At 41.2% G+C, this 17,575-nt stretch overlaps 1 protein-coding gene across 7 annotated transcripts in view; it reads left to right on the top strand.

Annotated features, from left to right (window-relative positions):
• Positions 1–17,575, top strand: part of CHST9 (carbohydrate sulfotransferase 9) — a 74,753-nt gene that overhangs the window by 17,243 nt on the left and 39,935 nt on the right. For 4 of the 7 annotated variants that reach the window (XM_070747684.1, XM_070747682.1, XM_070747681.1 and 1 more), the window contains 2 exons: positions 1,399–1,464; positions 8,173–8,368. In XM_070747684.1, the coding sequence (XP_070603785.1) occupies positions 8,269–8,368 (100 nt within the window). In that variant the 5' untranslated portion in view covers positions 1,399–1,464; positions 8,173–8,268. The remainder of the gene's footprint in view (positions 1–1,398; positions 1,465–8,172; positions 8,369–17,575) is intronic. The other 3 variants (XM_070747686.1, XM_070747685.1, XM_070747679.1) reach the window with 1 other exon arrangement.

The raw sequence follows: 17,575 nt of genomic DNA, 5'->3' as shown, positions 1-17,575 counted from the left end.
GTTCTTAACTTTATGTATGCTTAATACAGGTATTTCTCAATTTACAACCATTGGTTTAATGACTGTTCCAAGTTACAATGTTCAGCACTGGAAAAAAGTGAATAATGGTGGTTTGATGATCATGACAACATTTCTACGCTCACGTGATCAAAATTCAGGCACTTGGTAACTGACTCATATATATGATGGTCATGGGATCATCTTTGGTGACCTTTTGAGAAGTAAAGTCATAGGGGAAGTCACTTAACAATCATGCTACTAACTTAACAACTGCAGTGCTTCTCTTAACAACTGTGGTAACAGAGGTTGTAAAATGGGGCAAAAATAACTGTCTCACTTAGCATCAGAAATACTGTATTAGGTTCAATGCTTATGGTCATAAATTGAGGACTACCTGTATACTTAATAGTACCTTAAATACATAGGATTTTGTTTGAGTGCTGAATTTTTGAATGAATTTTGTCAGTGGTAAACTGTCCTGAGATGAAGTTATTTGTTACTGGTTCACTTGTTCAGAATAAAAAAAGCAGTGTTTTATATAGCAGGGTTTCATGCAGCATACAAAACACTTCACAATCCTAAATCTTCAGCACAGGAATCACCCCAACTATACACCAGACTTTCAGCTCCTTGTCCTTTTAAAGTACAAAACATAGAAACTGTAATTTATACCTAAAACAGGTTTAATAATCAAAACATAATGATTTTTCTAAAGAATAAAATTTTAAAAACCCCAGTTCTAGCTACTTTACATTCATACATAAGGTGAATCCCTGACTGATTGAACTGGAGATGATAGACACTTGAGGATTTGTGCCACAAAAAGTGATGTAGTATTTTAGTCTATTCCTAAGCAGCATGCTGGAGACATAAAAGAATTCTTACAGAGTGCTCTAATAGAAGAGTCAACCCCTGCTATGTTTGACACAGGAGACAATGATCTATCTTGGTGTCATAGTCATGGATTTAATGAGGCTTATAAGCACAGGCTGTAGATCAGAAATCATTGCGTTAACTGCTCAGATTAATCAAGATGACACTTGCTAAAATCTTCTATAGAATAACAGATGCAAAACTGCATCTAATGTGCAGATAGTTTGAGCCCGAAGTGTACAACTTTTAATTAAAACTTAACACAATAGAATTTCAAATACCATATATTTTAATTAGGATTACTGCCAAATTTCTAAAATGGAAATTGCTGTAAGTTCATCACTGTTCCAAAATGACATAGTATTTTACAATAGCCGTACACAGTAAAATCTAAATTACTTAAGTCAAAACTTTTCCTTTGTGATCTTAAAATGCTTAAGTATCACTGACTGTTTATTGCCAACAAATATTCTGTCAAGAATATCGTATCCTAAGAATAATGCTCTCTCTATATTGTTCTTACAGTGGCCCATTTTGACAATTGGAGAACAGCATCAAACACTAGTGAAGTTGCAAAGACGCAAAAGAAGAGTAAGCCATAAACTAGCTCTAAAAATGAAAAATTAATAAAGTACTAAAATGATCAGCATGTTTTATAAAAACCTTACTTGGAAATGCCAAAAAACAATCCTATATAAAAAAAGGAATAAATAATAAAACAGATGGTTTAATTTCTATACATAGTAGTTGCTAACTATAATTCAACATTATTGTTTTTTAATGTACCATTTGAAGGCTTTACTGATTTGTGCCAAACTATTTTTACTATTGAAGTTGGTGGACAAAACCTCTCTGCATAAGGACCCATTTAACATTTCTATATCTCATGAAACATTGGCTATGTTGTCACCTAAGGTGACACCTTTCTTAATTTTCAAAGAAGTTTGCAATGCAGAAAATCAAGAAAGTTGATTCAAAAAATCCAAAGGCCCATTCAGGCATTATTGCATACTCTTTTAGATCCTATCCATTATGTGAGTGAATATAAATTAAAGTTCACAAGTCATTAAAATAAAAGGTGTAATTTAACTGACTGCAATTTCCTTCAGAATCCAAAAGATTGTCAGGACAAAGATCATCATTGATGTTGCTTTAGCTTCGAAAATCTATTTGAGCATCCTACGTAGCATTTCCCAGCTTTAGGGCCTCTTATGTCAATGTCTATCATTCTAAAGAATATGGTAAAGAATGACATGAGTTCTATGCATACCTTGGGACTAGAAGTTGGGAAAAACTGTTTTAGAGAGAGAAAATATATATCTTTTCTAATCTCTTTAGATATTTAGGTAATTTTCACAGAATTTTTCAGACAAGATGCTTAAAATGGAATGCAAGAACTTTCTGTGCGAAATAAGATGCCATTTCTTATATGTAATATATTTCATGTGCAGCATTTAATTACCATGCCATTTCTTCTGTGTCTCTTTACTGATGCTTAATTTATTGACCAATTTCTAATTTGATTTTTAAATCAAATGATGCTTATTCCTTACATCAGAAGCATGCAACAAGTAAAATATCAGCAGCTACAACTCTTTAATCTGGCTTTTGGAAGGCCTCAGGAATCCATCTATTCATGTCATGCTGATGGAAAAAGCAGAATACATACTATTTTCTGTTTTTTTTAAAAAAAATGTTTAGAAAGTGATTAATAGTGAAAATTGGATTCAAAAGCTTCTGAGGGGCAAACCCTTTTGATCTCTACCCTTCCAAACTTCCAGACTACCCAAAGCATGTTAAACTGCCTATGGGGGTGGCGTTATTCTGTCTTACTTTTATTTTTATAAATATTTCAAGTCAGTAAATGTGTTGTGGTTAGCTCTGGCCCAGCTCCTGCCCCAAGGACTGTGGATGTGGGGGAGACATCCACATGCTGCAGGCCTGTTTTGCCCCCAGTGGAATCTGATGATGAAGGCTCCTCTGACCAAGAAAACATGAGTGACAGGGAGGAGGAGAGTGTGGCAGACAGCTCAGAAGGAGATCAATTATCTAGCTCCTCCTTGGATTCAGAACAAGAGTTAATGATACAGCCACGCATGAGGAGAGCGATGCATAAGCAACAACAACTGAGAGATTATTATCAAAGAAAATGAGGCCACCTGTGGTTGGGTGGGGCTGTGGTAATTAGTGAGGCTGCTATAAATAGCAGCCTGTGGGTTTGGCCATTGTGGAGGATTATCTGATCATTTGTTGTGTTTCATGACTGCTTTACTGACTTTGACTTTTTGTGTGCTGATTTTTCCCTGCTTTGAAACTAAACCAGAGCAAAGTGTGTTTCACTTTGTGAAAGAAGGACTTTGAATTGCCTCACAGCTGCAAGCTAAGTATCACAAGACTGATAAGGGACTTGTATAAATTACCAGTTTGTTTGGAGAGGAGTGCTCTTTGCTATACCAAAAGAGGGATTAGTTTAAGTGAATTTTCATTATAAAGAACATTGTTTTGAATTTTCAAACATGTGTGTGTCTGAAATATGTACCTGTGAATTTTTGGGAGGATTCTACCAGAGAGCCCGACAGAACAATATGTACCTAATATTCCTTCCATATCCTATTTTCCCCACAAAAACAACTCTTTAAGGTGGGATGCACTGAGAGAGAGAGTGAGTGACTGGCCCAGTCACCCAGGCAGCTTTCATTCCTAAGGCAGGACTAGAATTCACTGTCTCCTGTTTTCTAGCTTAGGCACTAGCTCAAACTGGCTGTTTTGGATAAATTTTTGAGAGTTGAGATTTTTAATGGTGAGATTGAAAGTATTTTGATATCCAGAAGGGTTCCATTCCCATCCTTAATTTTAAAATAAAACGGGGGGGGGGGGGTGTTTCCCATCTTTGTGAAATTTCAGCCACATTATCTCAAGGTTCTGGGAAGGTGTGAATGAACAACTGGAAACTGTATTGAGTTGACAGACCTGATAATATGTTGCTTAATAAAGTGCACAAGTAAAATGTAAAGCTGATATTTTTGTAGATGATATTGATCTCATGTAGTTTTAATCAGTTGGTCCTCAATAATGTTATAACTTGTTCACAGACTTGTTTCCATAGAGATTTCTCTATCAAGTTGTTAAACAAAACATAAAATACATTGAAATTGTTGTTTTTAAATATTCTCTTTTTATTTATATTTTTGTCTTAATCTACCAGAAAGTTATTTAAATATAGTTACTATTATACTCTGCTTCCAGAAAGGACTAAGCAATTTAATATTCCCTCTGTAGTATAGTCAACTGAATTATAATGTGCAAGGACTGCAAACACATTGTAGTCTTAGCTTTTCTTGCAGTCTACAGACCATTTTCACATTGAATTTTTGTCAGCTATAACATCCTGCTGTGTTTGAGTGGCAGAAGAAAGGAATTTAAATTAATGATTTTCTTCTGATGCTCTGAGTTGCAAGTAAGGTTATTCTTCAGCTTTCTTTCATCTTGAGCATGTTTTACTTAAACCCACTGGTTAGAATCTGACGGTTAAGAAGGTTTGTCTTAATTGGTATCTTTATAAATTGGCAAATAGCTTTTGATAGGCATTGCTTTTATATATACTTTTGGCATATAAAAGTATAACTCATAATAAATAACTTTTACAGTAGAACTTCTGGTAATTTTTTCCGTAACTTTAGTCACAACCTGATTTGGTCATGACCCAAAACTAATTTTGGAAATTTGGCACTTACAAAAAAACGATGCAGAAGGGAAAATCAGCCACAAGGAAAAAAATGATTTTTTTTTTTGGTCAGAACCCGATTTGGCTGTGGTCAGAAGCATTCATGACCAGAGGTTCTACTGTATTAGCTTCCTCTGCTAGTGTATTTATTCATCATCCTGTCTCCAAAAGAGTTTGGATTAGAGTATATCTTATTAATTTGCAGTGCAAATTCTGTTATTTGCCTTTTCAGCTAATCTAACATATGCAATCAGAGAGGTCTATAAATAAATCCATGGAAATATAAGCAGTGAGCCTGTGAGAAAAGCGGTTATTTAATCCGATTGGTAGATAGGATACAGGCAAAAAAATTGGGTAAAGGTGGGTTGTGTTTTTTTTAAAAAAAATATCACTTTCAACTAAGTGGTATGTGTGAAAATAACATAATAACATAACCAGAGTAGATGAGGATGGAATTTTCATTGTTAGGAATCTTTGATTGGATTTGTAAAATGTAAAATAAGTGCAATAAGTTTTACATGCCTTGTTTGTTGTTTATATAGCCACCCTAAGTCCTGTTGGAGTGGGCGGCATATAAATACAAATACAAATGCATATGATAAATATAGCACCATGATGGTGAATCTATTGCACGCTGCCACAGCTGGCATGCAGAGCCTTCTCTGCGAGCACATGAGCCGTCATCCAGCTCAGCTCCACTGCGCATGTGCACATGCACCTGCCAGCCAGCTAATTTTCAGGATGTACAGGCGGGTGCATGGGGGAGATGTGTGTGCATGCACAGGGGTCACATGTGCATGAGTGAGGATAGGGGAATGAAGGGATAGTCAACCCTGCCCTATGTGCCCCCCCACAGCCCATTTTTGGTCCCAAGAGGCTGTAGGGAGGCCTACCAGGCCCAAAATGGGGCAGAGGGGATTGTTGTGCCTCCCACAGCCTGTTTTTGGTTCCAGGAAGCTGCTGGGATGTCTACTAGGCCATAAACAGGGCATTGGGGCTGTTGCACTGCCCCCCAGCCCATTTTTGGTTCCAGGTGGTTGCAGGAAGGCCTATTAGGCACAAAATGGGGCACAGAGGGTTATTTGTGCATGTATGGGGGCCGTTCATTTAGGGGCATTCCCTAAAAACTCATGGGTAAGAAAATGAGGACAAATAAAGGGAAATATTTCTTCACCCAGAGGGTCATTGGTTTATGGAATTCACTTCCAGAAGAGGTTGTGACAGATGTCAGCCTTGTTGTTGTTGTTGTTGTTGTTATTATTATTATTAATTAGATTTGCATGCTGCCCCTTCTGACAGCTGTCAGCCTGGTTGTTGTTGTTATTATTATTATTATTATTATTATTATTATTATTAATATTATTATTATTATTATTTAGATTTGTAGGCCTCCGTAGACTCAGAGCGGCTCACTGCAATAATAAAAACAATGTACAATAACAAATCTAATATTTAAAAATATCTAAAAATCCCTTATTTAAAAACAAGACATGCACAGAAACATACCATACATAAATTATATAGGCCTGGGGAAGATAGTTAGCTTCAAGGCAGGATTAGACATATTCATGGATGCCAAGTGTATCGGTGGTTATTGAAACGGGTGTCCAAGTGTCTCCTCGATGTTGGTTGAGGCAGGCAGGATTCCCTTGGTGCCATTTGTTAAGGATCAAGGGAAAGGGAGGATTTTGCCTTCTCTTTCTGCTCAAGATCCCCATGTACAATTGGTGGGCCACTGCGTGACACAGAATGCTGGACTTGATGCGCTTTGACCTGATTCAGCCTGGTTCTTCTTATGTTACTATGTGTGGGGAGCATGGGGGAGCATGCATGCATGTGCAGGCCCCCCATGTATTGCATTTTGGGTGCTGGCACACACGGCCACACTTTTGGCACACAATGACAAAAAGATTAGCCATTATTGACAGCATTTTGCTTTATTAAAAAATACTGATGAAATTGGCAGACTTTGAGGAGTCTGAATGGTTTCAAAACAAGAGGCCGAGATACTACCTGAACCAGATTTGTTCATGTCATTGTTCATGTCATGGTATTTTGCTTTTATTTCATTTTATTTGTAGAGGCCTATAAAATTATTTATGTACTTGATATGAGTGTTAAATGGCTAACAGGAAATATTGAAAAGAATTCACTTTTCCATAAGAGTTCATTGTTGGAGAAAGAAGGAACTAGAGCTGTGATGGCAAACCTTTTTTGGCTCGGGTACCAAAAGGATCGTGAGGCCCGCGCATGTGCACCGGCCTCACTGAAGCCTTCAGACTTACAGTAGCCCTGTTGGGCCGTTTTTCGGCACCCCAGACTTCAGGAAAGGCTCCTGAAGCCTGGACACAGCGAAGAGCCATGGTGGTGCAGTGGTTAGAATGCAGTACTGCAGGCTACTTCTTCTGATCACTGGCTGCCAGCAGTTTGGCTGAGCAAATCTCACCAGGCTCAAGGTTGACTCAGTCTTCCATCCTTCCGAGGTGGGCAAAATGAGGACCCAAATTGTTGGGGACAATATGCTGATTCTGTAAACCACTTAGAGAGGCCGTAAAGCACTGTGAAGTGGTATATAAATCTAAATGCTATTGCTATTGCTTCCAAACTTCCTGTTGGGCCAATGGGCCATTTTTCTTGGTCCCCAGACTTCAGGAGGCTTTCCTGGAGCCGGTGGAGAGCGAAAACAGCAGAAAAGAAGGGCAATAATCAGATAGTCAGGGCGTGCATATGCGCTGGAGCTGATATAGGGCAATGCCTTGCCTGCCTTTGGAAATGACTCTGCGTGCCACAGGTTCGCCATCACTGAACTAGAGGGTTGAATAATTATTGACTTATGGAAGCATCTTGATTAAAGTTTTTTGCTCACTTTTCTGTTATATTTATGCCTTTCTGAATATTTTTTCTACTGAATCAGATGGTGCCCTTTTGTTCCAGTTTCATACCTTCAATATATCTGATAAATATTGTCACAATGCTTTCAATTAAATTACTAACATAGATCTATGTGAAGTTAGTGAACATTTTATCTTCCCTCCAGGCTGTATGTTGATATTGGAATTATGTGAAAAAACATTTGTGGTACTGCAAATTAAACGTGATTGAAGTTGAACAAATTTCCTTTATTTTGAAATGCGTATTTCTACAAAATGGCAAGTTGTTGGATGCAAAGCTGTTGTTTGCTACATTAAAAATGAAGATAAATAATTCATTTTTAAAAAATCTGACTTTGTTTTATGTATCATCCAAGCTTGCATGAGCAAGCACTAGAAATTGCGGGAACACTATAGATTAATATGCCCCTGTGGTTCATAAATCTAAGCAATTACTCATTAGTATGTAGAATGTTTTGATTCAGTTTCTTTTGACCTTAAGTTCTTTAAGTTAAGCTTTCTAATACTACTAGGAATATGATAACACCTGACTACTTTGTGAATATTGACATAGGGACCGTAGAGATGTTTTAAATTCTAAGGTTGATCTACAGAAAGTGTTTAAAATATAATTATATGTGCATAAAAAGTTGTAGGAGAAATGGAAAATAATAGAAAATTAATGTTTTTATTGTACCTTTCCAGATTATATTTTTCTAGAAGAACCTGAGGAGGAAAAAATATGCGGAATCTCTGAAAAGTGAACTGTGCCCTCTTCTGAGGTTATTCAAAAGTAGGGCCATGAATCTGAAACTAACATATGTATCTGTACTGGCATTTGGCGTAGCGGGTCTAATTGTCTTCACATATCTGCAAACCTGCATTGAAGATCAACATACAGGTAAAATAAATAATGTAGATATTAAGAACTTTCTTAATAAATTTACAAATATCTGCAAATTTCTCCCACACAGAGGAAAAAAGGCATCTAGCTTTGACACTGAGAGAGGGTGTGGGTATTTAAAAAAAAAGATTGGGAGTTTCAAGAAAGTTGAATTTAGTAAGGTAAAATGCTAAACAATATTCTAGAAATAAACTATGTATCAATGGAGAAAATAATACATAAAAAGTATTCTTGAGGAGGAATAACTGAAAATACAATAACTATTCCAAAAAATATGGGAGTCATCGAAAGTGAGTGCATCAAAAATGGGGATGGTTACAACCAAGAAATGATTAAGAATTTGATTGAACGAAGACCATTAAGCACAAGTATTGCTAAAGCAGATCTAATATATTCTGGGATTACACAATTGCTACACATCCTGGAAGAAGACTCATTTAAGTCTTAAGTTTAAGAAGCTGCAGATAAGTCTTGTGTTTGTGCAGCTGTGTGCACCAAGGTGTCTCTTTGCCTTTAAATCAAAAGCAAACATTTTTAAAAAAACCTTTACAGGCTGCAGTGGGAGTTAAACAGAACAATTGCAAAAAGAGACTGAAATCAACAGCATCAATGAATGAACTGAAACTATCCATTAATTCTCACTCAGAGGTTTGCATGAATCAATCTCCTCCCCACCCAAATACTGTGTCTTATGAAATCTAATTTTATTGGGAGATATTGGAAACATATTGAACTTGTACAGAAAAAAATAACAAGGTGTCATAGATTAAATAAAAGATAATTAATAATAGACCTAATCAATAGTTATTAAGCCTGGAAGAGCTGAATCAAGTCTTAATCTCCAGAATGGGATACTTTCCTTATTCACTATAATAATCCTTGTTGTTGTCCCTTTATTTCCTGTTTTGGTGGCTTGTATCCCATGATAGAGATCCTTAGAAACATGTACATTCATATTGTACATACATTCAGCAAACGTTAGGGGTGGGTTCCTTCCAGTTTGGACCAGACTGCCTGAACTGTTAGTGAGCCACTAATGATGTGAAGATGGCTTCACATGGTTATGTCTGCCGGTCTGTGTATGCCGTTAAAAAAAAATTGCCAATTTTTTTGGTGTTTGGATGATTTCTCCTCATGTTGTGCTTTGAAAAAAGCTCAACCAGTTCCTCAGCTGTGTTTTGGACTGAAAGTACCTTCTGAGCATGCACATAAGTGACTTGCACGAGGGGATGCATACGAAACATTGCAATGCAAAGCAGTGGCAAAGGTAAGTGGAATCCACCGCTGGCATAAGTCTGCAGCGAGTACATATGTGATTAAATATATATTAGTTCATATTAAATAACATAGACTTTTGAGAAAATCTAAATGACAACCCAGAATCTGTTCAGAAATTTAATTTACTTTAGGAATGGAGGAAATATCCACATTTCAGCACCATTCAGAGTGGGTTGATATCATCAAAATGATGGACAGAGCGCGAGCCCTTCTTTTGACCACAAATATGCAGTGGATGCTATTGATACATTATCTCTAAAGGACAGTAGAAAGAAGATGAAAGCCAGTATAGACCTTTTATTATTCCAAATGATTATTATCTCTCTTTAATTATCTATAACTAGGAATTCATACACAGTTGAATTTCAAAGAAGCCAAATTGAATAAGTCATTTGAAATGAAATCTTTTGATTAATTACATTTTTTGGGATTACATGATCATTACATAATTAGAAAGAAGACAATGTCTATATCTTCTGCATAACTGAAATAGAAAGTTTTAAAAAGGAAGTGGGAAGGAAAGCTAAAGTGCATAGGGGAAAAATCTCAGTAAAAGTGTTTAGTAAGTGCATTGTTTTTTCCTTTCAGGTATTTGTAATTGTAAGAATATTTATGTTGTACCTTCCTAGTAGCAAAAAAAAAATGCACATTGAACAGCAACAACCTGATCACTTTGCCAAGTATTACCATGTTTCCCTGAAAATAAGATCCTGTCTTAAATTTATTTGAACCCTGAAATAACCACTTGGCCTTATTGCCATGCATTCAAAACCCGACTGTGTTTATTATCAGGGGATTTCTTATTTTGGGGAAAACAGGATAGGAATATATTGAACCACAACATTTCTTTCTTATGATCCTTCCTAACTTTTCTTCCTGCTTGTTATACCTGTAGCTATGCAGCCAAGCATTCTATTTGCTCCAACATATGAACTTGTATGATTAGTTATTGCTGATCTGTGGCTTTTTCTTTGTTTGTTTGTTTGCAATATGAAATTCTATCTTACATGTGTATTTAATTTAAATATATTAATATGATGTCTACGTATAGTACCTGAGCTATACGTATAATTGCAGCTGGCTAAATGGTAAACAGTATATAGAAGCTTCTTGCACTTTGCAGTTTTCCTAAAAGAGGCTGTTCATCTTTGGGTCTACTATATTTCTAGCTGATTAAAATAATATATGCTAGGATAATTAACTTTTGTTGGGAGTGACACAACTTCAGATCAACCCCTTCAGAGACAATACACTTTTAACAAATCATTAAGCAACATTTTTACTAATTTTTTTAAAGGGAGGCAGATTAACAAATCATTAATTTCCTAAAGATTTTTATTGATGAGATAGCTGCCACTGGATGATTCTGCAATGCATACAGTCAAAAGCATTTTTTCTCAGATATAGTGTACTCAGAATTATGTTACACCTGTATATTAAGATTATAGTACACTCAGAGAAGAGGTTTGAATTGGTTCATTGGTTGGTTGGTTTTTACCATGTAAGATAATAATAATAATTATTATTTATTGTTATTATTATTATTATTATTATTATTATTATTATTATTTATTAGATTTGTATGCTGCCCCTCTCCGTAGACTCCGTAGACTAATGAAAAATTGAAACCATTTAGTTCTGAAGGGTATGTTACAGACCTTAGTCCAGTGATGGCGAACCTTTTTTTGGCTCAGTGGCCAACAGGGGCCAAGAGTCTGTGTGTATGTGCTATGCGCACATGTGACCACACCCATGTCCTTCCCTTATGCATGCCTACACACTGCTCCCTCCCATGCACATAATCACAGGCTTTATTGAAGCCTCCAGACTCCCAAAGCTTGGGGATAGCAAAAAATGGGCCAACAGGCTAACCAGAAGTTTAGAAACAAATTTCCATTTTGCCCATTGGGCTGTTTTTCGCTGTCTCCAGGATTCAAGGAAGCTTCCTAAAGCCTGTGGATGGCGGAAAACAGCCAAATGGACCAATCGGAAGTTCATTTCCAAACTTCTGGTTGGGCCATTTTTCGCCATCCTCAGGGTTCAAGAGACTTTCCTAAAGCCTAGGGAGAGCAAAAATAGCTGAAAAGAAGGTAGAAAATTAGCTAGGCAGTGTGTGCATGCAAGATGGAGCTGACATGGGACAATGCATCGCATGCCCTCAGATATGGCTCTAATTACCACCTGTGCATGCAGGCCATAGGTTCACCATCACTGCCTTAGCCTACACTACACTGTATAATAAGATTTTTTTTTCTGAAAAAAGTCAATTAATAACCATACATACAACAAGGAAACACAGAATGCTCCAACAATACCAAGGATCTTTTTTTATTATTTTGAACTTCCACAAATGTTATTGCTCGGATATGCAGCATTGTATATTTGATTGTCATTTGACATTAATTGCAAACTGAATTGAATTGAACTTTATTTGACCATGATATACACAATTTGTTCAGCCAAGACTCACAAGGAATTTGTCTCTGGTACAGAAGCACTCAGCACATAATATATTATGTCAGTCAGAATATGAAATATACTTAAAGCTTGAGTTCCAAGGTTCTTTAATGTATTCTTGAAGTACAATACTTTTACAATACAATTTTAGTTCACTTTAGCTTGAAAAATATGCCATTAAATTCCCTGTTACATATAGGTTGCTCTTAAAGAGACTACAAAGGAAATAGTTTATGGAACTTGCTTTTGTAGATTTTCACAGGTACAGATATAAAGGTCTTGGAATATTTGGGTTTATTCCCATGTAGGTTTCAGTCATCTTTGTCTTCGGCTTTGTTCTTGGGCAAACAAAGTTTCATTTTCCATGCAGAGAAAATGTAGATAAGACAAACTGTTCCCATCTAATCTTATTAAAATTTACATTGTGCCTATTTAATTTCCAAAGCACCTGAGGGTAGAACAAGAAGCAATTTCTGGAAACTAAACAAGGAGAGAAGCAACTTAGAACTAAGGAGAAATTTCCTGACAGTTAGAACAATTAATCAGTGGAATAGCTTGCCTCCAGAAGTTGTGAATGCTCCAACATTGGAAGCTTTTAAGAAAATGTTGGATAACCATTTGTCTGAAGTAGTGTAGGGTCTCCTGCCTAAGCAGGAGGTTGGGCTAGAAGACCTCCAAGGTCCCTTCCAACTCTGTTGTTGTTAATTGGGATTATGTTGAGGGACTAAAGAAATCCAGATTATCATTACTTGGCCAAAAAGAAGAAGAAGCACCAGGAAAGCCTGATTCCTTGCTGGAATGGGTGTCTGGATTTTGGCAGTCAAAAATGTCACAAAGTTTCTCCTTATTTCCAGGTTTGAATTTCTCCTTGGTCAGTTTCCATCCATTATTCCTTGTCTGGCCTTCTGGTGTCTTGGAAAACAGTCTGGCCCCATCCTCTGTGTGGCAACCCCTCAAGTATTGGAACCCTGCTATCATGTCTTCCCTGATACATCTCTGTTGATTGTGTTTTAGATCTGGAGTCTAAAGTAAATTAAATTTAAGTGGCTTTGTCCATCAGATATGGAGCATATTCTTCACCAGTTTAGAGGTGAACTTTGGTATTGCTTCCACCACGGAGGGACCAAGAAATAGTGACTGGTGACTATTGGTAGGTGTGATAAGGATGAAGAAACAATTGTATCTCACTATCCTTACTTCCACAAGTTTGGCAATAATAGAAACTAGCTCAAAATAGATGATGTTCGTTTAACTTGTTAATTTCTAAACTTTCTTTTCTGCTCTGCGTCTCCTTCCTATCTCATCCTGGCTCTTTCTTCCTCCCTTTTGTTTTTCTGCTGGAAGAAGAGTTATGAAAGTGGCTACATTAGTATGGTTTTTTTCCTGTGCAAAACGAAGTTTTTGTTACATGCAGTTAATTACTATATATGGAACAGCTAGTTTACATTTGCTGGAGAGACGGAGTAACGACACGGACACCAGAGCTGGATTTAAAATTGGGTCATTTTTATTAACATAAATTTGCATAATTTATTCAAATATTTTTGCATAAATTAGCATAAACAACTATGACCCGGAACTGGACCTGCAGGGTCAAACAAATACTTCCGGGGCGGAAATGACGTATGCCAGCAAACATTCCTGGGCAACTCATGGGCGTATCTCGATGCAAGGTCCAGGTGAGGGCCAGGCCGTCACCTGTGACCTTTTCTGCCATGCTGTGCATGAGGGGGGTCCCACCGGCTAACCCGAATCGGGGAATTAAAGGTGTAGGACCCAAAGACAGGTTCCCCCCAGCTGCTCAGGCAGAAACTCCCTCCATGAGCTTGCGGAGAACCTGTCAATCATCCCCAAAGATGCCCAAGGGAGAACGCGCGGTTGCTAAACCACCCAATTTTCCGCCCCTAACCTGCCACAGGAGCGGGGGTCAGATCTCTATCTTGGCCCCCCGACTCCCCCCTCTAGCTGCGCCAGCTCACGCAGAGACCGCTGCAGGTCCTGTAAGAAGATGGCGTTCCCCTGGTCAGACAGGTGAACGCCATCATTACGGTAGAGCCATGGCTTATCTATTGATATAAGGGGATGAGGTATTACCACTCCACCCAATTCTCTAACCGTTTTCCCCATAGCCCTATTCACCCGTCTCCTAGCCCGGTGAATGGCCCTAAGGGAAGAGGCATCCCTCCACACAATCCTAGGTAAAATGTCTGACCACACCACCTGCGTGGTGGGCCAGACCTCACGAAGCCTTCGCAGGTCTTCGCGTGCCTGGATGAGCAGCGCCAGGCCTCCCAGCATGCACAGGTCATTGCCACCTAAGTGCAATACCAGCCACCTGGGTGCGGCCACAGGACGCTGCCCACCCAGACCCCTTTGGGCGCGACTCCAGGAGCCGCCCCCCATATTGCCGGGCGCAGCCACAGAATGCTGACCGCCCAGCAACGCCGGTAGGAGACCCTCCCACCGCATACCTCTCCGGCCCATCCAGGTAACGTTGACCCACCGCCCCAGGGACAGGTGGGTCCCGATGGCGCTCCTGGCTGCCGCGCGGCCGGCCCAGAAAATCATGCTGTGGCCACACAGCAGCGCCGTCGGTTTCGTGTTAGCCTGGGGACCTGCAAGAGGACACAGACACAGAGAGGTTACCTAGCCTAAGCCCTGCCTGGGATCCTCAGCGGGCCTAACATAACCCAAATATGCCGCTGACCGCCAGCGGCCGATCTCCCGAATCCGATGGGCCGGGAAACCAGAAAGTGCCGCGCTAGTGGCGGCGCCGATACGGAACGAATGCGTTCCATAACCGGCGGGATCCATGCCCACCTGGGCCATCGCCCTAGATACTAAAGCCCAGAATTGGAAACGGGTCAGAGGGGTACCGTCACAATGCCTAAACAGGTACCCCTGGCCAGACCCCCTCAGACCACAATAAAGCCGTAGGGCGGCCACCGGACACACCGACTGGTCGGCGGCCGCACTAAGGTGTAAGGCAACCCCTCTGTGCAGCTGATCCGTTTTAGACCTTCTCACTACAAGGGACACCCCCCCTTGTCTAAAGGTCAGATCAGCGAACTGGAAGGCCCGGAGCGAAGTGTCAGCCTGAGACGAAGCCATGGCCTCGCTGACCCGAAGGGCCCCAAAGAACATGACACAAGCCGCTGCCCTGAAAAGACGGGCCTCGTACAATGAGGAACACAGACTGCCAAAAACCACGTTGATTAATGACAGCTGCTCCACCGTCAGGGGCTGACGAGTGTCACCTGGGGCCCCCGCTTGCTCCCTAAGCCAGCCCTCCAGCATCTTCCGGATGCGAAAGTCACCCGAAAGATCCGCAAACCCCCCCGCCTTGGACAGAAAGGCGAGGCCGGCTAACCGGGACCGGATCGTCCTAACTGACAGGCCACGCTGCCTAAGTTGGACGCAAAACTCGGCCAAATGCTCTACAGGGACAGGCCAACTAAGCTGGTAACCCCTGCCCTGCCTGAACTCCCCAAACTCCTTACCTGCACGCTGGTATGCCCTGAGGGTGCCGGGCGCTACAGACAAGGAGATTGCCCGGGATGCCTCGCCTCTCCACCACTCTGAATCCCTCCCAGACTCCAGAGGTGGCTGGGGAACGCTTCTGGCAGTTCTCGGGCCCACGGGGCCAGGGTCCGAAACCTGGACAACTGACCACGGGACAAGGCATCAGCAACCCCGTTATCTAACCCGGGGACATGCTTAGCCAAAAACAATGCGTTTAGAGACAAGGACCTGTGCACAAAATGGCGGACAAGCCGCATGACCCTGTCGCTCTTCGAGGACAAGGCATTCACCACATGGACAACCGCTAGGTTGTCACACCAAAAGTGCACAGTCTTGTCCCTAAACTGCTCCCCCCAAAGCTCCAAGGCCACTACTAAGGGGAAGAGCTCCAGGAACGTAAGGTCCTTAACCAACGAAGAGGCACTCCATTCCGGAGGCCATGCCGACCAGCACCACTGGTCACCTAACACTACCCCGAAACCACAAGTCCCCGCGGCGTCAGAGCAGAGCTGCAACTCAGCTTCCAACAGAAGCTCGTGCCTCCAGAAAGACAACCCGTTAAATCTATCCAAAAAATCCCGCCACACGCCAAGGTCAGCCCTGACCCCGACGCAAAGGCGGGTACGATGATGGGGCAAACGGAGCCCCTTCATCGCATCATACAACCTCCTGGAAAAAGCCCTTCCAGGAACAACTACCCGACAGGCAAAATTAAGGATGCCTGCCAGTTCCTGAAGCTGCCGTAGGGTCACCTTCCGGCAGCCCAGAACCTCATCAAGCTTCCGCTTAATCTTTACCAACTTCTCTAGGGGCAATCTGGAAGATTGCTCCTCTGAGTCCAATTCAATACCCAGAAAGGTAATCCTGGTGGCGGGGCCTTCGGTCTTCTCAGAGGCTAAAGGCACCCCTAATTGAGCACAAAGGGCTTCGAAGTCCCGCATCAAAGCAAAACATTGCTCCGAATGCGCAGGCCCCGCCAAAAGGAAATCATCAAGGTAGTGAACGACCGTACCCAGGCCACTTTGCCTCCTGAGCGCCCACTCCAAGAAGGTGCTAAAACTCTCAAAAAGAGAGCACGAGACAGAGCACCCCATGGGCAAAGCTCTGTCCACGTAATAGCCCCCCTCGAAATGGAAGCCCAACAGCTCAAAGTCGTCTGGGTGTATGGGGAGGAGCCGGAATGCCGACTTAATGTCGCATTTACCCATAAGGGCTCCCACCCCACACTTCCTAACCATAGTCACGGCTGCATCAAAGGATGCATACCGGACTGAACACAACTCGTCAGGAATGAAATCATTCACTGACTCCCCTTTTGGAAAAGACAAATGGTGAATCAACCTAAATTCACCACTCGCCTTTTTGGGAACCACACCTAAGGGAGACACACGAAGATTCGGGAAGGGCGGCTCCGAAAAGGGGCCCAGGACCCTGCCTTCGGCAACCTCCTTCCCAATCTTCTCCCTAACAATGTCTTCATGACCAACAACCGACCTAAGGTTGTCAGACATGAAGGCCTTCCTAACACCCTGATAAGGGATCCTAAATCCCTCTGCAAAACCTAGCAAGAGAGCGGCCGCTCTCGAGCGAGGGTGGTAGTCGCCCAACCAACCCTCAAGCACCCCTAAATTAATTGGGCTGGGCCCCTTTTCCCCCAGCAGGTGGGGGAGGCTTTGGGGGACCCGAGCCTTTCTTTTCAATCCCCTTCTTGGGGCGGGGGCACACGGCTGCGGAATGGTTTCCCCCACAACTTCCGCAGGCGTGACGAAACCTGCAAATGGGGCGAAAACACGCCCCCTTTGCAGCGAACTCGTGACATATTAAAGAGGCACCCTTACTAACGGCACCCGCCACGGCCTTGGCCGGCGCGGGCGTCGCGGGCTCCTCCTCCATAAAGTGACCGCTATCGGTCCTATCACAGCCCTCCTTCCCTGACATATGAGTGGC

This window comes from Erythrolamprus reginae, chromosome 3 (genome assembly GCF_031021105.1).
Source record: "Erythrolamprus reginae isolate rEryReg1 chromosome 3, rEryReg1.hap1, whole genome shotgun sequence".
In the NCBI taxonomy this organism is placed as follows: domain Eukaryota; kingdom Metazoa; phylum Chordata; class Lepidosauria; order Squamata; family Dipsadidae; genus Erythrolamprus; species Erythrolamprus reginae.
This window is presented reverse-complemented; position numbering and strand designations above follow the sequence as displayed.